The 23,409-nt window shown below is 42.0% G+C and overlaps 3 protein-coding genes across 4 annotated transcripts; 2 read left to right on the top strand and 1 right to left on the bottom strand.

Moving 5' to 3' along the window:
• The first annotated feature begins 587 nt into the window (after positions 1-587).
• Positions 588-10,383, top strand: slc33a1 (solute carrier family 33 member 1). 2 transcript variants are annotated; one of them, XM_084950640.1, is made up of 10 exons: positions 588-828; positions 1,100-1,180; positions 1,516-1,949; positions 2,078-2,231; positions 2,320-2,515; positions 2,607-2,806; positions 2,897-3,081; positions 3,158-3,275; positions 3,925-4,140; positions 4,246-10,383. In XM_084950640.1, the coding sequence occupies exons 3-10, from the start codon at positions 1,558-1,560 to the stop codon at positions 4,408-4,410; spliced, it is 1,626 nt and encodes a 541-aa protein (XP_084806766.1). In that variant the 5' UTR covers positions 588-828; positions 1,100-1,180; positions 1,516-1,557; the 3' UTR covers positions 4,411-10,383. The 2 variants fall into 2 exon arrangements, with proteins under 2 accessions (XP_084806766.1, XP_084806767.1); XM_084950641.1 differs by lacking the exon at positions 1,100-1,180.
• On the bottom strand, positions 7,444-18,613 carry rps6kb1b (ribosomal protein S6 kinase B1b). Its single transcript, XM_084950642.1, has 15 exons — positions 18,425-18,613; positions 17,015-17,052; positions 16,797-16,917; positions 16,601-16,669; positions 13,081-13,228; positions 12,143-12,200; positions 11,480-11,580; positions 11,286-11,376; positions 11,093-11,183; positions 10,858-10,965; positions 10,715-10,777; positions 10,506-10,583; positions 10,275-10,382; positions 9,887-9,999; positions 7,444-8,848 (listed from the first exon to the last, which is right to left on the bottom strand). The coding sequence occupies exons 1-15, from the start codon at positions 18,491-18,493 to the stop codon at positions 8,593-8,595; spliced, it is 1,512 nt and encodes a 503-aa protein (XP_084806768.1). The 5' UTR covers positions 18,494-18,613; the 3' UTR covers positions 7,444-8,592.
• Positions 18,614-20,000: 1,387 nt separating this feature from the next.
• Positions 20,001-23,385, top strand: tubd1 (tubulin, delta 1). Its single transcript, XM_084950714.1, has 8 exons — positions 20,001-20,380; positions 20,467-20,614; positions 20,705-20,921; positions 20,993-21,224; positions 21,901-22,065; positions 22,159-22,287; positions 22,490-22,673; positions 22,781-23,385. Exons 1-8 carry the CDS (start codon positions 20,230-20,232, stop codon positions 22,884-22,886), a joined length of 1,332 nt encoding a protein of 443 aa, XP_084806840.1. The 5' UTR covers positions 20,001-20,229; the 3' UTR covers positions 22,887-23,385.
• Positions 23,386-23,409: the final 24 nt, after the last annotated feature.

The raw sequence follows: 23,409 nt of genomic DNA, 5'->3' as shown, positions 1-23,409 counted from the left end.
CACACACACAAAAAAAACCCTGTAAAAAAAGTGTTAAAAGCTGGGCGACAAATAAAAAAAATAACAACAAAGATTAAAAATACAGAAAATTGTTTGTAATACAGTTTTATAGTTTTAATGTAAATGACATATTGAGTATTTTGTGGCTGTTATATGTCAAAAATACTGCTGGAAAACTAGTAAATGGACTTATATAACAAAATATGTTAACTGTTAATTTTATTAACTGCAAACTTTATCACTTCACGCACTAACTAACTTCCTGTTCTTAACATTTAACATTTTATCTCCAACACTGTGGCTGAATGACAGAAAATTGACAGAAATGATATGATTATTATAATTATATGAATTATGTGATTTAATTTGACATTTGTACTCACTGCATTTATTTACAGCACTAAACTAGAACTTAACAGTTCATTATTTTTTGTAGGTCTGATTTTTATTTAAAGTTAATTTTACATTTTGTGTAATATGCTTTATGTGAATGATACCAACTGTAGTTCCGCTTGAGTGTATTTTTTACCAATATTTAGACGTTACGTACACTGAAGCGGAACTACATGCAGTCATATTTTGACACGTCAGCTGTAGGCGCCGGACACATTTGTAAGCTGTACTTGTCGCATTTCCTTGCTCGGCTGTGTTGATGTCCACCGATGTGAGAGTTATAAGTGAAACGCTTTTCATTTCCTTGTGTTTTCTCGTCTTTATGAAGATGTCTCTTACCTCTGAATGAAAAAACTGAATGAGCTGATTTTTCCGTTGATTAATTCTGTGATTCAACCGCCTGTGTTTTATGATCTGGCATGCTGCCATCACCAGGTATGTCTAAATTCATGTGTTTCACCTTTTCAACTTACATGTGCTTTGTATGTATTTGAAAACGTCTTATATTGATTTGATGTGTTTTATTTCTACTTTTCTGTAACACTTGGTAGTTTTCAGATGAGAGCGGGACCCTGCGTGTTATTGTACTCTGAATATAGTGAACCTTAGCATCTCCATTGGACTTATTTCTCTTTACTGTACTCTTATTTTATCATAGATCAGGGTTTAACTTAGTTTTATTTTGATTTTTTGTGATTCCATGCAGTCGTCAGTTCTACCTTCAACCCCAACAATGAGTGACTGTCACAGTTTATGATTAATGCAAAGTATTTGCACAGGCGCACTGGTATGTGGTCATCTTTTTTCTGATGTGTTGCCATGTGCATGCAGCGTAATTTGAACGTTATTCACAAACTCACTTTCTCGTCTTCATCAGAATTGTTCAGTCCAATGAATTCACCATTTCATTGTTTGTTGCTCACTGCACCTTTTCACTGCTTCTCCATTGCATATTAAAATAATATAAACCTATCTGCTTTGATCAGCATGATTCTGCTTCCCATAATGCTGTCACTGTACAAACTAAATGATTGAAGGCATTTATAGCAGCTTCAACTAAAAATCTCTCAACTAAAAATCGGTTTAGTTGTATCAGTTGTTTTCACTCATCTCCTTTTGAAGATTTGCTGATAGGACTGGAGGGTTGAGGCCCACTAATCCATTATGGAGTCCTCAAATTTAATCAGACACAAGAACGGGAGGCAGAGGAAGCAGGTGGGTGGCACCCTCCCACCTGAAAACATGAACGACATGGAGAGTGACTTCTCTGAGCCGGGGATAGAAGACGAAAGAGAGCAGGGTTCTCTTCTGCTGCGAGGGTCGCCTCGCAGGTCTGGGATACGCGGCGAGCTGGGGAATGTGTCGCTGCTTCTATTTCTCTATGTGCTGCAGGGGATTCCTCTTGGACTGGGTGGAAGCATCCCTCTGATTTTGCAGAGTAAGAATGTCAGCTACAAAGACCAAGCCTTCTTCAGCTTTGTCTTCTGGCCATTTAGTCTCAAGCTTTTGTGGGCACCCCTGGTGGACGCTCTGTACTTCAGTAGGTTTGGTAGGAGGTAAGAAATACATCTGGATGCTGATTACCCTGATGTTTTAATCTGTATCCATGTTATTACACTTGATATAACAGTCTTGATAGACTGCGCATCCTTCTCCTAATTATGTCTTCCTCATGTTTCTGCAGAAAGTCATGGCTGGTGCCCACACAGTACCTCTTGGGCCTCTTCATGCTCTACCTTTCTGCAAAGGTTGAGTCACTGCTGCAGAGTAAGGGAGGACCAGATGTGGTTACGCTTACTGCTGTCTTCTTCATGCTTGCCTTCCTGGCAGCCACACAGGTAAGCTTCTTTAAACACCATGATACAGACAGATATTTAGATCGATAAATAAAAGGCGTTTCCTTTCTTTACCTCCTTGTTATTTAAGGATATAGCTGTGGATGGCTGGGCACTGACTATGTTATCCAGAGAAAATGTGGGCTATGCATCTACATGCAACTCTGTAGGCCAGACAGCTGGCTACTTCCTGGGAAATGTGCTCTTTCTGGCTCTGGAGTCTCCTGACTTCTGCAACAAATACCTCAGAATAGTGCCCAAAGACACCGGCATTGTTACCTTGTCAGGTACTTTCTATCCATAACCCCTAAAAAAAGTCAAATATATTTCTGTTGGTGAATAAACAGCAGTTTTGGTCTTTTGTTTCCTCCGGTGCAGATTTCTTGTTCTTTTGGGGTGTGGTATTCCTGATTTCCACCACTCTGGTTGCCATCTTTAAAAGGGAAAATGTACGTGGCAGAAGAACGACTACCACCCCGGAGGAAACACAGGGTGTCATGGAAACCTACAAGTTGCTATTATCCATCATCAAGATGCCAACAGTCTTTACCTTTTGTCTCCTGCTTCTCACTGCTAAGGTAATTGGTCACTATTGGATACATGAAGGTGTCACTTTTGGATATTTGCCAGGTGGAAATGTAATTTTTTCCACTCTCTTTGTGTTTCAGATGGGTTTCTCTGCAGCAGATGCGGTTACAGGTCTGAAGCTGATGGAGGCTGGAGTTCCCAAAGAGCAGCTAGCATTGCTAGCAGTGCCCATGGTACCTCTCCAGATCTTCCTACCAGTGGTCATCAGTAGATACACAGCAGGGCCCAGACCTCTGGACATCTTCTACAAGGCCTTCCCATTTAGGTGGTAACGCATTCTGCACACACTACGCACACATTCAGTAAACAGAAAGCTAAAACGATCTTGTTCTATGCTGCAGGCTGCTTATCGGATTGGAGTTTTCTCTGCTAGTGTGGTGGACTCCCAGCGTAAAACAAGAAGGAGCCTTCCCAGTTTACTACTATGCCGTAGTGCTGCTCAGCTATGCATTGCATCAGGTTTGCAATTTCTTTGCTGTTCTTATTTTCTAGTCCAGAGTGCTACAGTGTCTTCCAGCTTACTGCCTCTGTGAAAAGACTACTAGCCGCTGTAGTCAAAAGAAGACTCTTATTTCCATCTGCTGTAATTGATATCAGGCAGTGTGGCTCTGTTGTGGCAGAGCAGGAGCAAGAGCCCAGCACATAACAGAGCAGCCATCAATGCCAACAGGGACTGATTAGGTTATACAGAGCATGAAAACAGAAGCTGAGTGGAGATGGGTTGCAAAGCAGCTTCAAGATATGCAGAAAATGTATGCAGGTTAACAGTAGAGTGGCTTAAACATTCACTTGGGGAGCAAAAGGCCGCTGGTCAAGTCCACCGACAGAGACACTCCCCTCTGCGGCTGTCAGGAAGGGCATCCGACATGCAGAGCTTGCCCCCTTGTGACAAGGATGTGCTGGATGAGAAGAAGTTCCAGGTGAATCATTAGCTGATTTGCCAGTTGAGGATTTGATGGCCTACCTGAACAAACACTATACAGGACTGCAGTCCTTTAGAAATTTGCCAACAAAACTGAATTAATAAGATAATTAAGCAAGAAAAATCAGGTTATAGTAGACTGAAAGAACTTTGTTAACCTTCTGTTTTTTGTTTATTATTCTCCAGGTGGCGTTGTATAGCATGTATGTGGCCTGCATGGCTTTCCATGCCAAAGTGAGTGACCCCCTTATCGGCGGGACCTACATGACCCTGCTGAACACGGTCACTAACCTCGGAGGAAACTGGCCTTCCACTGTGGCTCTGTGGCTGGTCGATCCGCTGACCTCTAAGGAATGCCAGGGGGCTGCTGGGCAGAGCTGCGGCTCTTCTGAAGAGGCTCTGGTAAGTGATCAGACGATGAGGATGGGGCAAGATGGTGTGTGTGTGTTCTCTTCTATAATGCTCTAAAAGTTCAAATAATTCTTTCTCCCATGTTCAAACCTCTAGCTGTGTGTGAAGGAAGGCGGCGTCTGTGTGACAACACTGGACGGTTACTACGTGGAGTCTGTGGTCTGTGTTGTGATGGGTTTAGCCTGGTGGGTGTGGTTAGGGAAGAAAATGAGGCGTCTGCAGGAGCAGAGCCCGGCTGCATGGAAGTGCAGAGTGAACTGAGGAGAACGCACTATCATCTACTCCGCAGGCACTCTTTGGTTCACTCGACCTTCATTTACTACACCAAAAACTGCTGAACTACTTCCATCCTCATACATCCCGTGTCTCCGGCCCTGCTCTAGCTGCTACATTCAGAAAGCATTTACCCCCACGCTTTGCTTCTGTCACGCTGAATTATACATACGTGAAGATATTCACTATTTTTGTCTTGTCATTAATCTCACTAATAGTAAATGATATTGTACTCCCTACTGAAACAACCCTCAGACTATAGCTACAAAGTTATCTTGATTTGGCTCTCATATATATCCTGCTGCTTGAAATCGCTTAACCAAAAAGAGCTCAGTCAAAGATTAGGTCATGTTTTGGGTTCGTTTAAACGTGCTTGGATGGCCAGGCTATGCTGCTCTGTGCAGTTTTTCTTTTTTGTTTTTTTTTTACCCCAAATGGCAGAAGCACATCATCCTTTCTAAACCTTTCACAGAAGAAATCTTGTAAAGGAAGAACTTTAGACAGACTCGTTCACCTGCCACACCTTTGTTTGGTCTACGTTAAAAGGATACTTGAGGGAAAGACAGTCAGGATATGCAGAAGCACTAAATCTGACCTAAGTATATGCAGTTTAACTCAGTCCGTGTAGTAATCCAGCTAAATTACCTCCCCCTCAATATTTTCTTAAAATGACTTTCTGAGTAGGTTTTTTTTCCAGTAAAGTAATTTGTGCCTTATTTAGCTTTTAAGTCTTTAAAAAAACAAACCACCACTTAGTCTGAGCTGCACTGTAGTTAAAAAATGAAGGCAGGGAATATTAGTTATTTGCAGATGAAGTTACAATGAAGAATACTCGTTTTCACAAATCTACTGTCATTTAGAAAGCTGCACTTAACGATATGGCTGCTTTCATACGCCAGTTATTTTTCTGATTGGGCAGCTAAGTGCATATTCCTTACGAAGACTCTAAATTGCATACTTCATGTAACCATCTGTGGTTACATGAAGTGAGATATGTGAGATCTAAACTGCTTTATAAATGTGTTTCTTAAATAAGGACCAATTAAAAATGGAATTGCATTGTTGGTCAGTGCCACTCTTCACTGTTGGACATTTAGGTTTTTAGTAGTCTGCCAGGTAAAGGTGTTTTAAGCTTCCAAAGACAGCTGGTATGATTTTTCACCGGACAGTATACTTGGCATGCTTCAGTATTCAGCCAGGCCCCAGATAATAATAGACTGCATTCCCCCGATTTATAGATTATTGATGCAGCACATATTAAACCTGATGTAGGCATTTAACTATATAGTCTGTCTGCATTTGCAGTGCATATCGAGGATCTCTTAGCTGAGTGCACCTGCTGGGACAGTACGGTCAGCTTTTGCTATAATAAATTTGTGGTCACTTAGAAAGGTCCTTGTTTTTGCAGGAAAAGCACTTTTTTTCATCTAACTTGAAAAGAAAAATAATTTTTAGACATCTTCACAGCATCCTTGTTTGTTTGAATAAGTTTTTGTGCTACAGTGTGTACTACTCCCTTCTCAAACAAGCACAGCCTAGCTCTCATGGCCCAGAAAAATGGCGTTGGTCATTGTTAGTCAGTGGTGCTAGCTTCAGTTATCATGCAAATATAGCCGAGATGGAAGAAGTCCCTTGGATGACAACAAAAATACAGCTTCCAGATTAACGGAATCAACTTTCTGGGATTTACTTACCTGGATGATTGAGCATGGATCAAGACAGTGTAGCTCTGATGAGTACTTTCTAACTAAGCGGCCAATCAAGGACCAGTGAGACATCCGTTTTGTTTTTTTTAAAGCTAGACCCACTGATGTACTCGTACTCAGCTGTGCACAGAGGTCTCTCACTCCTCTTTCCATTACACTCAGCTCTTTGAAGGGAGTAGTACACATAGTTGCATTAAAACCATTTTGAGACTATAAGTAACACTAAACTAGCCAAGTGTTTTTCAGCTGTGACAGCATCACTGGAAAAAGTTTATTTTTTTATCATCAATCAGCTTTTTTGACACATTAGTGAACACTGGAACACAGCATTGATGGTTGGTAAAAATGTCCTCTATATGCCTGTGTAGATATTCCACTGAAGATTATACGTTTATGAGAAATTATTATATAATGCTATACACAGATATGCTTTCCTTAAAAAAAATGTTTCAATGTGATCTCACAAGCCCAAGAGTGGAAGTGTATCTCTTTGGCAGGTGGTTCATTCCCAAGTTTTTATCATTACATATTTGTAGCAGGCAGATAAGGGTTTTACTTGCCGTTGCCTGTAAGAAATGAAAAGAATTTAATGGCCACCAAACAATTCAGATCTCAGACCAGCGGCCTTTGGAGTGAAACTTGACGGGCGTGTTTTTTCTGATGTTTTTCATACTGTACACACATTCATGAATGAATTTCTCTGAAACCAGCACTTAAAAGTCCGACTGTGTCAGATAGAAAAGCAGAAGTGCACAATCAGGGTTCGTGTGAGGGTACGGCTACCTTTGAACTCAAATGGTTTTGTAAACTGTACGTTTTTATAGTTTTTTTTTTTCCACGTTTTTGTTCAGTCCCTCATAGTTTACATTAAATGAACCACTTCAAATGACCGTGGGGCCTTTCATGTTCATTTGTGGCCACGTTTTATTTTTTTTTTAAACAGCTGAGATTCAGCTTTTTCAGCATTATCAGGGCGCTGTGATTGTTTTGATTTTGTTTGGGAATCAGTAAAGTGTGAAGTTTTTTAGTAGAGGTTTCAGATTATTTCCTGATAAGCTAGTCTTTGAGTGGTAAACTACTCCATCTTTAAAATAATTATAATTTTTTTTAATTACTTTAGTTTGTTTTTTTTACTTTGCACCTTTTGTGTTTGTGATGAGTTCAAATCTCCAGTTACAAAAGAAAAGGAAAAAGGACTGATCAGATGTCTGGTGATACATTCAAATGTGCTCGCAGCACAACTTTGTAATTAAACGATATGCAAACATACGAGGTCTCCTGGTGCTTTTCTTGAAATTAAAACACGACACGGCAGTTTGTATTTCTTTTACAGTTTATTTATAATTTTTCTTGCTTTCCAAGACTTCTAAAATGTTGCTCCTTAACAAGTTAATGCAGAGGCAAGGAGGCTGTAAATGCTGCTCCAGGCTTTTGGAGCATAAAAACGGCAGACAGTCCAGATCAACTGGTGCCGCAGTCTCCGATGTGAATCATTCCACGGGTCAGGTGAGGTCCGACGTCCCGAAAACAGCAGGGGCGCAGCATCTCCTGCTGGGTGTAAGACTGAGGAGGGTGGGTCAAAGAAAGCAGCACCGAAATCAGTTTGATGTTTTGTGTGACGGTAGGGGAAGAGACAGTGGTTCACGCTAATGCTGAATGAGGCTCGTGCACCTGGTGACGTGCCGGCTAACCCCAGTGATGCAACCCATAGTGTGGTAATGCCTGAAGAGTGGATAACTGAGGGAGGGATCCCACGCCAAATGAACCATTTCACACATCATCCATAACACTGACGCTCAAAGATTGTAAAAGTCAACAGGGGTTTTACTCCTTTGAATCGAGGCTCTCTGGTTCATCGTTGATGTGTTTATTAAGACAAAGCTATATTCATCATCACCAGAGCCGCCTCTTGTCTGCTACTCAAAGAAAATTTCCTTAATCCTTTTTTTTAAAAAATAAATTCATACCTTTTCACTCAGAGACAGGAAGCATTTTATCTGAGAAGTCCTTTCCAAATTCTTCCAATAGAAGAAGCTCGCCTCCCCCCACTTTTAAACAGCGTAAAGCACTTTGGATATCTTCTAGCCGACTGCATTTCAGTTTGAGTTGCTTGCATACCGTGAGACACGTTACAGGCTGCAGCTCCTCCAAACATCTCCTGTTGTAGTCCATTTGAGCGGGGGTGGGGTCGGGGTAGAAGACGAAGGTCAACAGAGCTGAGGTGTCGGAAGTGGTGAGACGTGATATCGTCGGTAGCACTTAACCATAGCACGCCGGAGTCCCAAATGCACGCACAAACTCCAGGTTCTGACAGTATATGTAGTGTGTGGATGTGCGATTTTGGATTTTCATTGTCTCTAGCATCCATTTCTTTTTGCTTTGTTTCTTAAAAAAATAACATTGGTGGGAGGAAGAAAAAAAAAAACAGTCAAGAAATATACTCTCCTAAACAGTGGCGGCGGGGTCATAGGTTCATACGTAGATGCTCGGGCCGTTTGGCCATGACAGGATAGGCTTGCTGCTTCATCTGAGCAAGGTTGATCCCAGCAGGCTGACGGATGGGGAGAGGGGCCGAGGCCTCGGTGCTGGTTGTGATGTCCATCTGCTCTGGGGTGGACAGTTCCATGGCCTGGTCTTGAGGAGACTGGAGGACACCGGGTCCACCGCTGGGAACGAGGGGGCTCCGATGCCAACAGTGCCCCCCTGAAAACTTGACCGGGCTGAAAGGACAGAGGAGAAACAGGTGAATGATGAAAAATGGCAGATTGATTATTTTCTGTATTTTAACAGCAGAAAAAGGGCAAAATTCAGACACAGTGACAAGAACAAGTGATTTTATCAGCTGAACTGACGAAATATTGTGATGGAGAACAAAAAAAAGATGATTGAGACTCGCAATACCATGTACACAGTGATCTATAGAGTCTGAGGGAGAATCTCAGGAGTGTGGAGTCGAGCAGATGAGGTGGAGAACATCACTGAGTTTGCTCAGTGACCTCCTGCCCTTCACTGGTTTAAATATGCACACTGGTACAAGATCCAGCATCTTGCGGCACACACACTGAAAGATCTGAGCTTCCTCAGAAACCAGAGAGATCTGAGAAAAAGTATTTGTACCCTGGAGAATCAGCAGGATTTTAGCACTGACTACTGTCAAAGTGTGGTGTGATCTTCATCTAAGTAACAGATGCAGTCTTAAAACCATCAGACTAAACTAACACAGGAGGTCAGCTGGACCTTTCATGTCTTTATTGAACTCACTGAGTAAAAACTGACTCCGGGCTGGAAAAACACAGTAAGTTCTTGAATTTAGGAACTTATAGAAACTCCTTCGGGAGCAACAACCTGATGTTTCATGCAGCTCATGTCACAGTCACTTAGGTCAGGACTGACTTGTGTTCCCAAACGTAATTCGTGTTCTCCTTCAGCCTCTCCTAAGCTTGGAACATGCAGGACTTATGATCTGCTGCCTCTTATCACAGGACATCATGCCACTAATTTTATAATAAAAGCACCACAACTTACAAAATAAAATGTTAACTATATTTATTTTAACTTGTTTTTCAGCTAATTGCTGACTGAGAATCTGCACTATATCTAAAGCCCATAAGTGATCATTTTATCCAAAAAACATACTTTTAGTGCGGTACGACATCTGGCAAATGTTACTTCTGTATGAAAAGCATTTGTACCAGAGGCATCAGCCTGAGGATCGTCCGTCGCAACACAAACATGCTCGTTTCTCACGCTGACATTACCTGAGCGGTGTCCTTGGGCTGTCCGTGATGCGTCGGGGTGAGCGGATTTTTGGCTCATACGAGAATTTTTCTTTGATGTTTTCCAGGACCGATGGAGCGATATACGTGAAACCCTAAATCGCAGGGAAAGAAACAGGTCAGGGGAGACGAAGTCGTGTTCAGGACAAAACTAATGAGAGGAATCCTCGTTTACTAACGAGCCAAGTGCAGCGACTGTCAGATTTATTTCTGCCCTGTGATAATTAATAATCTTTACAGTTTACTATTAAAGCCTAAAAAAACTGAGAAATCATTAAGATGACACCTTACTGTCCTCCTTTGGGCCTTAAGAGATGCTGCATATGGACTGAGTACTGAAAACTCTAACAGAGCCTGAGTCAGAGGTTACCAGGAAGGCTTGATTGGCGCTCTCACTGAGGGTCGAGTCATCCGGGCTATCGACGGGCGTCTGACTGGTGAACTTTGAGTCAAACTGACTCACGTCGTCAGCCGATTGCTGTGAAGACAGAAGAGAGGACACGCAGGTGAGCGGGTACAGCAACACGAGCACGTCTGAAACAGGAGAGGTTGCGATTCCCGAAACGTAGGACTTCTTGCAGTTTCCCGCTCGAGTACTCACCAGAAAAGGCTTGAAGGGAGGCTCCACTTTCCGAGCCAGCAACTCCTCCCAGTTGATGTGTCGGAAGAAGGTATGACTCTATGGCACAACCACGCACAAAGCGCAATGAACAGATGGAATATGCGTGTTCTGCATCTATAGATAAGCACTGAGCAGTTCATGGCATAGCTGGTGCGACTCATCGCCGACATCCAGCTGCATATTCTCACCTGCACCTCTGCAGCGTCTCCTGCTCCCGCTCCCAGGCGCGATGAAGCGTTTCTCTTTAGCAACTGCAAAAAAGTAAGAAATAAAAATAAGAAGACAATAACAAGACAAACTAACAGGAGGGAAAAAAACAACCTCTTGATACCTTTTTTAGGAGGTCTCGAGCTTCATGTGTGAGGTACGGCGGGAGGCTGAGCTTACACTTCAGGATCTTGTCAATTGTCTTTTTTCGGTTTTCACCAGTGAAAGGCGGCTGCAGTAAAACATTGTGCTTAGGTTACTCTATCGTCGCTAATGCGGATTCATATTTTATAACAGTCCATCAATAAGAGCCAATGAGAAAGCTTTTTTTCTTTCCAGGCTGTTAATGTTTAACTGACCGCTCCTGTGAGCATGTCGTACATCAGAGCGCCCAGACTCCACCAGTCCACCGCTCTGTTGTGCCCGCTTCTCATGAGGATCTCTGGAGCCCTGTGATAATGCGAGTGCTTATTACTGGTGCAGCAATATTACTTAGCAAAGCGACTCTCATTGCTGGATAAGAGATTAATTAAAAACAAGAAGTGTACTCACATATATTCAATGGTGCCACAGAAAGTGTGCGTGACCGTGCCGTCGTGAATGGATTCTTTACACAGCCCGAAGTCTGTCAGCTTTACGTGACCTTTGAGGAAAACATTAGCCTCACCTTAACATATATATTGAAAAAGAGCTGCCATTATAAATCTTAAGGTATTTTTTGATTTTTTAGCCATTTCCTGTCTCACCTTGGCTGTTAAGCATGATGTTCTCGGGCTTTAGGTCTCTGTAGATGATGCCCTTCTGGTGCAGGTGACCCAGAGCCATGGAGATCTCTGCCAGGTAAAAACTAAAGAAAGAGAAAAACTTTAAGCCGGTCTGAGGTCCACATTGCATCTGAGCCATCAGACAAGAAAAGACAAAGCATATATTGTGGCTGTAGCTCAGGTGGCAGAGCAGGTCAGCCACTAATCAGAAGGTCGGTGGTTCGATCCCAGGCTACCTCCTAGCTGCATGCAAGATACTAACCCCATGTTTGCCTACTGGTGGTGGTCAGAGGGCCCGGTGGCGCCAGTGTCCGGCAGCCTCGCCTCTGTCAGTGCGCCCCAGGGCAGCTGTGGTTACAATGTAGCTTGCCATCACCAGTGTGTGAATGTGTGTGTGAATGGGTGGATGACTGGATGTAGTGTAAAGCGCTTTGGGGTCCTTAGGGACTAAGTAAAGCGCTATACAAATGCAGGCCATTTACCATTTATATTTTGCTGCTTATGCTTATCTGCAGTGTAACAGAACTAATGAACTCATTCAGACTGTCGACATCTATAACAGAGGTCTCTGAGATATTACATCATCTTTAACCAATCCGAACATTTCATCCTGCAATCTGTGTTTCAGTGCATCGTCATGCTCACCAGGCTGTGTCTTCCATGAAGATGCCCTCTCTCTCCAGCTGCATAAAGAGTTCTCCTCCTGCACAGGTGAACACATGTTCATGCTACTAACAGCCATATATGCAGACTCCTAAATGTCTGACCCGTGTGGAACAGCCGAGTAGAAAGAAGAGGTGACCGTCGGGTTCTCGTGTTCGTTAGATGCAAACGTTTCTGCTCAGGAATCTAAACCACAATTATGTGACTCACACTACTCGTATATTAACCTCCATAAACCTTTACGCCTCCATCGCACCGAGACGTGCGAGAGAAATTGCTGTGACCCCTCACACCCCTGCACATTAACTGTTTGGGACACTCCCCTCTGGCCTCACGGCAAAATGAAATAGTATAACATTATCTAATATCAGACACATTAGAGATAAATGCATGATTAACAAGACAGCTACAGTGTAACGGATGTGTGCATTAGATCCTGTTACATACAGTCTGAAGACAGCGTGAGAGCACTCTGGAGAGATGAGAGAGTGAAGAAGGAAAAAGAAAAAGGGTGGAAAATAAAATGCAAAGAACTCGGATTTCAGATCTGATGTTTACACTGAACCTGGTTTCTTCCTGTTAAAAGGGAGTTTTTCCTTCCCACTGTCACCAAAACACTTGCTCATAGGGTTGAGGGGGTCATATGATTGTTGTAGTTACATTTCTGGTAATTTTATATTTTATCTGGTGCGAGGTTTCAGGTTGAGGTTGCGAGGTAAGGTAAATTGCGTAGATTTCCCACTGAAGCATAAATCCCCCGTAAGACGCATCTATGTGCCAATTTTGGTTGCTCAACTCGTGCTGGTTTTTAGGAGCTCACAGGCAGACAGAGATTTCACGCATATAGTAAGATATAAGAAGAGTGCCTGCTAGGAGCCATATTAATGCTCTGTATATGTGAGTGTACTGCTTGCACTGACCACTCAGATACTCCAGGATGAGGTATAGCTTCCCTCCCGTCTGAAAGGCGTAGATGAGATCGACAATGAAGGGATGCTTTACTTCCTCCAGGATGTTCCTCTCCGCCTTGGTGTGGGCTGTGTCCTTGGCGTTGCGCACAATCATAGCCTGCAAATGAACAAATCGACATCATTTAAGAAGCAGACACAGCAGCATTATATGCAGCATATTTTTGGTCACTGCCTGTTTGTCCCGCGTGACTAATACAGAGAAAATAACAAGACTTCACTGTAAGACTCAGGGCTTCAGTTTAGTCATCTGCAGTACGGTGGGCAGAACAACTCAAAAGCTTGACCAACAACACGCCACCAATCCAGGCGACACAGATACACTATATATGTATGTGAGTCACAGTGTAAGTAAAAGATAACATTTTACACAAGTGGCTAAATTTGTACCCCGAAAATAAACGACAGCGTGGATGTTCTTAGTTTGAAAAGCTACTTCTGTGTCCATTAAACATTTAAGTTCCTCAAAATAAAATGCTGTAACATCGTATTTTGCAATATGAAAGTAAAATTAGCAAAGCGTGACCATCATATTTGATATCTTGCACAGACAGAACTCAATTAATTCACTGCTGTCGCCAGGAAGTGCAAAACCCTTTAAAGTAAAAAGATTTTGCATTTGGCTGCCGAGTTGGATCACATGACACAACCAGCTGGATAGTGCAGTACTTAACAAATGTATTAGTGTAAGGTTTATGTCAGAGCTGGCCTAAAGTTAAAAGTATTTGTAATTACATTACTAATGTTGTAGTAATGTAATGGTTAATCCACCAGTACGTACAAACCCTTTAACTGGAATTATATTTTTACCGTTTGAACATAATTATTGTAGTTAGGCATGAATTTTTAAGTTTACTATTTTACAATGAAGCAGAAAATATAGAAATAAAGAATAAACAGTAAAGCACAGTTCTATTATTTTTCATTGAGATGCCAAATTACAGTTATTTCCTTGTATTCGTGGACAGAAACATTAGTTTTAGTGGTTGAATGTCATGCATCAAGTCCAGTGTGCTGTCTCTGTTCTTCTGTTTGTCGTTTGTCAGATAAATAATACCAAGGTTTGGGGTTTTTCTTAAAGAGATATTTGTGTTTTCTTGTTTTTAATCAGCACGTGCTGAGTGGTGTCTCACTTTGGTCAAGCTTTTGAGTCTTTTGGTCTTCCATATGAACGCAGCAGAATCACATTTCATTATTATTATTCTAAGTCTACTTTAATAAGTTTAGCAAGTCAGATCAATCACCTGGTAACTTATAAACTAAACAAAAAAACATGCATTAAAATACACGAAGCCCTACCGGAGTACACCGGGAATCATTATGTGCACAGAGAGAAGAAAAGCACTCTTCCTTCACTCTTCTTTTTGTTTACTAAACACTTTTGTCAGAAGGCCAAAAAGCTGCCCGTCAGCAACTACGCTGTCTCAGCACTGAGTGAAAGACCAATGAGAACTGGCTGATTTGTGCAATTTAATGTGAATTTCCAGCTCTTCTCACTCCTTCCAACTAGTCTACTAACACGTGCTTATGAAGCATCTCAGAAGTCCGCAGTCCAACCTCAGGACTTTGAGCCTTTTCCCTCTCTCACTCTCACACATGCAGCCCTGAATCAAAGTTCCAACTAGAGAGTAAATCAGAAATTATAAGACGGTTTTATGGCAGTCGAGGCTGAAACATTAACACACAGGATGATGACGATGCGTTCAGCAGTTCAGCTATCACGTTCAAAACACTGACAGGCTGAAGCAAACGCGACTACTCTGGATTTTATACGGTGCTGTACTAAAGTCTTAAGCCAACTCTCTTTTCTTTACATCTTACTAAGAGAACGGGAAACAGATGCAGCAAGTTATTGAAACACGCAAACATACACGGAAATACAATTTATGAGGCAAAAGCAGAGTTTGTACAATTCTAACAAGCTTTGAAGTCAACTACTTTTATCCTTTAACACAGACTGAACTCAGTTAGTAAAGCTGTCGTGTCATTTCTTTAAGTAGTCTTCAGGAATAGTTTTCCAAACTTCTTGAAGGACATTCAAAGCTCTTCTTTGGATGTTCTCTGTCAAGATGATCACACACAGCTTCAGTAATGTTGAGGTCCGGCATCTGGGAGGCCAATCCATGACTGAGAGTATTGCTGGATATTTTCCTATTTCTCATGGACATGACTTTCAGATACTATTCATCTGCTTTGGATATTTTTTTTAAGGCCTGTTGCATCTTCTTTTTTCCCCCCATTTGCCAAGTTTCCTCAAATTTTTTGAAGGACACACTGAACACCATGCCAAGATATGCCAAGTTTTCAACCAAACCTATTTTATGCCTGTCAGCTTGATATATCTTTGTAGATTCACCTTAAGAGATGTGCTTTTGTGACAGGCTACTAGCAGCAAAGTGCCTAAAGATACTACTTGAATGATTCAGTTTAGTGTTAGTGTTCATCAAGCCCACTTTAAAAATGACAAGAAGGTAATTTAAAAGTCATCCCAGTGGAAGCAAGATATGAGGGGTTGCTCAGGACTTTTACACAGTACTCTACATACGCATATGTGTTTTCTACTGAAGCTATAGGTTCAAAGGGACACATTTGGCAAATGAGTGGATTGAACATTCTCACGTGTTTTGTATCGACGCATTTGGTTTGCTTTGATTTTTCTTTGAAAAATACTGAAAACAAACCAAACCACAGGAAATAGCTCCAAGAGTCAATGAAAGACAGGTGTGAAAACGCCCTAAGTTGTGAATCACTGCTCAAACTTTATCGGATTGTTTTAAATTAAAAAGAATATCTAAGCTTTTCCTTCACTGGACATGAAATCTGAATGGAAGTTTTATGTAAGTGCGATCTCTGGAAAATTTTGGTATTTAACTCAAATTCTGCATTCATACAGTGATCTCTTTCCACATGGAGGGAACAACTGGCAGGTTAGGACAGACCAACGTGCGATGATAAACTGTAGTTTAAGAAAATAAATGTATGCAACTGGGAATTTTGGGCAAGTCAGGACTGATTTCATACCTTGAGATGCTTCATAAAGATGAAACCTGGCCTCTATCGCCACCCTACAGCCCCGTATCGGAGCTGTGCCGCTGCCTTAAAGCCAAGGGGTTTAAACAAATAACTGAAACGTGGCAGTTCTTTAATGTGTCACTAGGGTCACGTAAGCCAATAAAGCAGAAGCAGTGTGAGAATCGAGCAGCGTCTAATGGGCTGAGGCAGAGTGTTTTAAGTGCCAAGGCTGCAGCAGAGCAGAGCTGATGGCAATCTACCAACTAGCAGTGAAATCTTACCCGGCCACAGGCTTCAGAGGCAGCCAGTGTTTGCAGACCAAAGCATCGTAATGTTTAATGACAAACATGCAGCTGTGTTCATATGAAACATAATGAGAGGAGCTCTAATTGATGAACAGGATTGTGTGTTCTGGAATTGGCGAAGGGTAACATAGCAAAGAAAAGGGGAAGAAATGTACCTTTTTTAAAACTTTCATGGCAAATATTTTGCCCGCTGCAGCGCCAACAACCTTTCGAACTTGAAAAACCTGCCCAGGGAGGAAAGGGATCAACATGTCAAAAAGATGCGCTTTAAGAAATGCGGGTCAAAGCAATAACAGACGCCACATCACAGACACCAAATAAAAGAGGGCGCTTTGTCAAGGCAATGATTACCTTTCCGTAGCCACCCTTCCCCAGGACGCGCAGCAGCTCGAAGCACTCCGGTCGGATGTTCTCTGTGCCCTGATTGACGTTGTCCTCGGATATCTCGATCTTCTCGCAGTCATCCATGTTGCTGCAGTGAGACATGTTCGACTTTCTATTATGCCCGTGCCTCTTTTTGACCTCTTTGGTTATAAAAATCTCACAAAAGTCAAGTTTTAAAAACTTACAACTCAATGCACTGCTCCATGAGATCAGCGATTTGACCCTGGGAGAAAAAGAGGAAAACAAAACAAGTTGTGAAGGTTTTTTCTTTGTTTTTGTCATGAACAGAATCCACAGCAGCCATGGTGTAAATGGTAAATGAACTGGGACTTATAAATAGCGCCTTCCTACTAAAGTTCTTCAAAGTGCTTCTTTCTACACGTCTTATTCATCCAATCACACACGGGACTATTCACTATCCCTAAGTGCTTTTTCTAACACTCACACTCTGATGGATGCACCCAGGGAAACTTTCAGTTTGCCCAAGGATACATTAATATGTGGACTGAAGGCGCTTGTGACAGATCCATCGGTTTTTAAGGCTTTCTCTCAGCTTTAAACTTCATAAGGACATACCCAGTCCTCTACGTTTTTAAGTAACAACTACAATAAAGCATTTCTAACACTGTGCTTAGCGGCATGCAGGGCAACAGCTGTTTACATTTAGAGCTGACTTGTTTCATCAATAAATTCTTGTGAATTCAGTTACTCAGCAGCTCTTTTGAATATTGATTAATGCTTCCAGTCAATCTTTAACAAAAAATACCAAACATTTTCTTCTCACAGCTTCTCCACTTGCTGGTTTTCTTGCCTTGCAATCAGTAATAACTGATCTACAGCTCACTTAAATAATCACTCATGAAAACACTAAATATTTATAGCAGTACCTAAATTATAGCCTCTTGCACAATAGCCTTAATAAAAAAAAAATCTTCCTTTTTAAAGAGGCTGATGTGACCTTTCAGCAAAGCTTTCTTGATAAAGTTTACACATATAGACAGTGTGTGCTGTATATTGCACTCTCTTCTGTTCAGCAGCTGCACTTGGAAGTTTTTTTTTCTTATTTTTGTAATAAGAAGCCGAGACTCTGACAGCAGCTCTTCAAAGCCCCTCATTTTAAAAATGCAGTGTATTTCTGGAGTATTGCTGCCTTTTATTTCTCAGCGAGAACAGAAACAAGCGGACACTCCGGTGCACATTCCCACTCTGGCTGTCACAGTCCTGCCAAAATAAACTGTTGCGCTCGGAGCCACATTTATCACTGCAGCACCTTTGGCCAAGTAAGGACGTCTTGCTCAACTCCCAACATGACAGCGCTGGGCTTTGACACAGCGTCAACACCGTGCGCATGTCATCGCCGGATCACGTTAGCATTAAAGCCGGTGACAGCTCTGTCGCGATCCCGGTCATGCTAATTAGCACTAGCTTCGGCTATGTCCCTGTGTGAAAAGGGCCTGAGCTGTCCGGCTGCAGGAGAAGGCCTGCGGGCGGCTGTCAGGCAGGCTACCAGGCTAAGCAGCTAGCTTCCGTGCGTGGAGAGTTTCTGCTGTGACAGCTTTCGCGGTAAATCGTCAGCGTCTCCCGCTAAAGTATACCTCCTCGTTCTCATCGTCGGAGACATTTTCCTCCGGCTGGTCCAAATCAATGTCAAACACTCCAGCCATGGCAGCGCTTCGCTCGGATCGCTCTGTCACACACCGCAAGAATAGCAGGAGTCCCCCACCTCATGGACAAACACACACCGCCGCCATAACCGGCTACTACACTGAGCATGCGCACTGCGGCACTCACAAAGTGGGCGGTAACCTCTTTTCATTTTGTCACAAATACGCTACACTGCTTTTTTCACAAGTTAGGATTCACTGCTGGGAATTCCTCCTCTGGTTTTTATTTAATTCATAAACTTGGAAATTGTTATATTCGTAAATAAAATACGTTTATTTAAGCTTAAATATTAACAAGTAATGTGTAAGTCTAAAAGCCGGCAAAACATTAACATTCACTTTACAAGATTTGTAGACAAGGGTACTGTTAAATATGAAAGCTTGACGTAACTCTTGAAGGCAGAGATAAGTATTACAATTTGTAATAATATAATTTTTCAAATTTTACTAAACACTTGTTACATATCCTACAATGAAATATTAAGGCACCATTAAGAAAAAACTCTTCCTTTTGAGAATAAAGTCGAAATTTCGAGATTAAACTCGAAATGATATTTGCAAATTTTTTTGTGTGTTTTTCCAGGTTGTGTGTTTTTTTTCTGGCCAGATGCAGCTGTCTGCACCATCTCTTCAAGTCCTTCTGTTTATCACCACAATGTGTTTGTGTTTATGTGCTAAAAGAGAAATATTAAACTATGAATGAACTAGAATCAGTTTATGCTTATTAAACTGATTCTGAAATACGATTTCATTTACTCATCGACAAAAGGCACATGAAACAACTTTAATCTTCACGTTTCAATAGTATTTTAGTATAGTAATAGACTTTATTCTTAAAATAAAATCTTAATGTGGTCCTGATACTCCTTTGTACCATTCACGCATACCTACATACAAACAAATGATGTGAAAACAATAAAAAGGAAAATTTTGAGTCATTATCTTGGTATTTCATTTACTAAGTATCTTGAAATTTATAGATACTGACTTAAATTTGATAGCAAAAAAAAAGTTTTTCCAACCTAACAAACTACAGTACTTTTAAGTTTGTAAGTTATCGAACTTCTTTCTTTTAGTCTTCCTTTAGTATAATGAAGCCATATCATATTTATATACAGACGAAACAAAAGGGATGTTTTTAGCTGACTTTGTTTATAGCATTTTTTATATGTAATGTGTTTATTTGAAGGTGTGTAATAAGTGTTTAATAACGTTCAAAAACAATCTTTTTGGCAAAAAATTAAAATGTATGTGGATATACATGGTAGATGCTGACAAAGTAAATAGCAATTAAAGGTGGGTGAATCATCCAAATGTCAGTAGTGTCGGTACTGAATCTATACTAGTGCGTTAGAATCGATACTTTGTTTCTATTCTCTTACGTTCAGTATGTACCCCACTGACTTGTGTTAAATAAATTATTTCTTTGGAAATAAAAATACACATGCACAAACCTTACACATGCACTATGAGAAAGGTCTGAACCTTTTTGTGTTGCCTTTACAGAACAAGCTTTAGTTTGATTGAGTTTTATTTTGAAACTTTTGCCGGTTTCGACCGGAAATGCCAGTTCAACTTCTTGTGGCGGCTTCGCGAGCGCTGTAACACCAACGTACCAGAGAAGGTATAGACAGCCCCGAAGTTATGAAGCGTTGCTCCATCAGCTCGAGGTCGCGGGTGTGTCACAGCGTGGGTGCCATCGCTCTGTGACCGGTACTGAGTCATCTGGGTGGAACATGTCTGTAGTAACAGTTCAGCTCGGTCAGTGCGGTAACCAGGTGGGTCAGGAGCTGTTTGACATCATTTGTAGCGATGCTCAGGAGGGACAGAGGAAGACGTACAGCGCTGCCAGCTGCGAGCGGTTCTTTCACCAGACCGCACACGGAGGTACGACGCCTCTCTAATGGTACTAAACAAAGTCCGAGTCCCGTCTTCCGCACTCATGTTTCCTGCCGTGTTTTTCCCTACACCAGACCTCGTTGCCAGGGCGCTGTTGGTAGATATGGAGCCTAAAGTAATCAACCGGTGTATGAGCATGGCTGCAAAGTCTGGCAGGTGGAGCTATGGAGCGAGTTCTCACTTCAGCCAGAAGCAGGGCTCCGGAAACAACTGGGCTAATGGGTAAGGATGGGACAGTATGAGCCCACCTATTCTGGAATGCTCTCATTTGATAGCTTTCACGCTGATCACCTGTTTCTTTAACTGATCTAGGTATTGTGTCCATGGTCCTCGTCACAGAGACGCAGTGGAGGAGCTGGTGAGGCGGGAGGTGGAGCGCTGTGACAGACTGGCTGGGCTTATAGCAATGATGAGTGTGGCAGGGGGGACGGGGTCAGGTGTCGGCACCTACGTTACTCAGTGTCTCCGTGATATTTATCCATCATCCTTTATCCTCAACCACCTCACCTGGCCGTATGGGACTGGAGAGGTGTGGACGCTGACCTATCTTTAACGTGATGTAAAAGAGAATCGTGCTACCTTCTGACTGTTTACTTTCAGGTGATCGTCCAGAACTATAACTCTGTGCTGACGCTGGCTCATCTCTACCAGTTGTCAGACGCCATACTGGTGCACGAGAACGACATGGTGCACAGGATCTGCAGTCGGCTTCTTAACATCAAACACATCTCTTTCAGTGACGTCAACAGGGTCATCGCCCACCAGCTGGGCAGTATCCTGCAGCCGGCGCTCACCGCTGACTCCCATGGAGCATACAGCAGAAATCCTCTGGGTGAGAAAGGACAAACACTACTCACACCTGCAGTTGTGGACAGAAGTTTACACACTCATGGTGGGCTTGAATGTCATGGTAATTGTGGGCTTGTAATTGGGGTTTTTTGAGCTGCTGTTTTTCCAGGTGGAACCTTTGTACAGCATACATCTTTAATGATATTAAAAAACAAGAGTTTAGTGCACAAGTTTGAATTTATTTTGGATTTTCCGTATTCCACACAGAGTCAGAAGTATACATACAGGTTCAAATGTATACATACATTCACTTAAATCTTTTAATAAGTGTTGCAGAAGGATCTGCAATGTCTTTTAACTTGCCGAGACCAATTCACTTCTTGTTAGTGGTCATGATTGAGTACATCTGGTAGCTTCTCTTTGGCAGCATGACAAGGATGTGTTTCATAGCCCTCAGTGGATTGACCAATACTCAGAACACTGGGAAAGTCCAATGAACTCAGCGAAGATCTAAGAACATCTGTAGATTTGCACAAGTTGGGAAAGTCTCTGAGAGCCATTTCTAAACAACTGCAAGTTCCAGGATCATCAGTTCAAACAATTGTTGGGTCATTAAAGATGTATAATCATATTCTCTGGGGAAAAAAAAGCAGTTGAAACAAATGACTAAAGGTTCCCACAGAGTTTGCCTTTCTCACAATCCAGCCTTATTTTGTCAGGTGAATTGGTGAGTGCTCTTGCCTGTCATCCAGAGTACAAACTACTGAGCTTGTGCACCATCCCACAGATGGCCAGTTCCTCCATAGCCTACAGTACGTTTAACTGGCAGGGGCTGCTCAAACACCTGCGACAGATGCTCATCTCCAACACAAAGATGGAAGAAGGCAAGTGCACACTAACATAACCGTGTAGCCTGTTATGTCAATGAGATATTGTTGGAAGTGATAGTGAGAGGATCTTTGTTTGTCGTGTGACAGGTATAGACTGGCAGGTGCGTCCTCCTGCTGACTCTGGGCGGAGCAGGAGTCTCACAGGGGGCAGCTTTAACACCTCTCTGGCCAACCTTCTCATCCTGAGAGGGAAAGATGTCTACAGTGCAGAGACAGGTCAGATGGATGGATGAAACATTGATTTAATTTAATTAAAAGGGGGAAAAGGCAGTGATTGTGTGAGTTTACCAGATAAATTTATGACAGTCATGTAGGGGATGATGTTTCCAAAAGACTGATTAGAGCAATTCTTTTGTAATAATGTAAGTCTGCAGATTGTACAGAGCAGGGGATGTGAATTATGTGCTTTTGTGCTTAGGTGGCATTGATGATCCAGCCCTGTACACCTCCTGGCTCGCATCCAAAGAAGCTTTCAGCTTGTGGAAATCCCCTGTACCCTTTAATAAGTATGAGAAATCTGCCACGCTGGTCAGTAACAGCCAGGCTCTGCTCAGACCTTTGGATGACATGGTGGGAAAAGCCTGGAATATGTTTGCCTCCAGGTGGGTCAGTCCCTGTACATGCACAGTAAGGAAAAGCTGGTCCCAGAAGTATAACTGACAGTTTCTCTTTTTAAAAATTGTTTTCTTTCACTTTTCCTGTGTTACAGGGCGTACATCCATCAGTACATTAAATTTGGCATCTCAGAGGAGGACTTCCTAGACAGCTTCACGTCTCTTGAACAGGTGATCTCCAGCTACAGTCAGCTGTGCTAGCACTGGGGACTACTGTGGCTTTCATGTAGATAAGAAAATAACACCTGTGTTTTGTATACAATTTTTATATTGCTGCTTTGATTTCACATAATTCTTTGAATTCCTGGACTCTGACATCTGCACTGGCGAGAGCTGAGACACTGGATGTCTCTATTCAAGATATAATGCTGGAGCTACTTTATAATACTTGCATCTCAAGTAGTATAGTGTCAAGTTATAAGATGGGTAATAAAATGCTACATTAGTAAAAACTGTGTAGATCTATGCCAGACACTTGTTACCCCAGATTTGCAATCACACCACCAGACCTACCTCTCAGCTTCCTAGTAGATGCACCTATGGTATCAATTTGAAAATCCTAGATTTGAGAAAATTTGACCTGTGACCTTAAGATCAATTCCCTGTGTATTCCCTTTTTAAGAATGCATCATGTTAAGTTTTTCTATGTAAATAAACTGTATTGGCTACAGCAGCTTAAATATGCATTAAGCAGTAAAATGTCCCAAGCTGAGATCAGCTTAAA

This window comes from Perissodus microlepis, chromosome 14 (assembly GCF_051167445.1).
Source record: "Perissodus microlepis isolate ML-2025 ecotype Zambia chromosome 14, ASM5116744v1, whole genome shotgun sequence".
In the NCBI taxonomy this organism is placed as follows: Eukaryota; Metazoa; Chordata; class Actinopteri; order Cichliformes; family Cichlidae; genus Perissodus; species Perissodus microlepis.
Note: the sequence above shows the minus strand (reverse complement) of the source record. Positions and strands in the feature narration are given on the sequence as shown.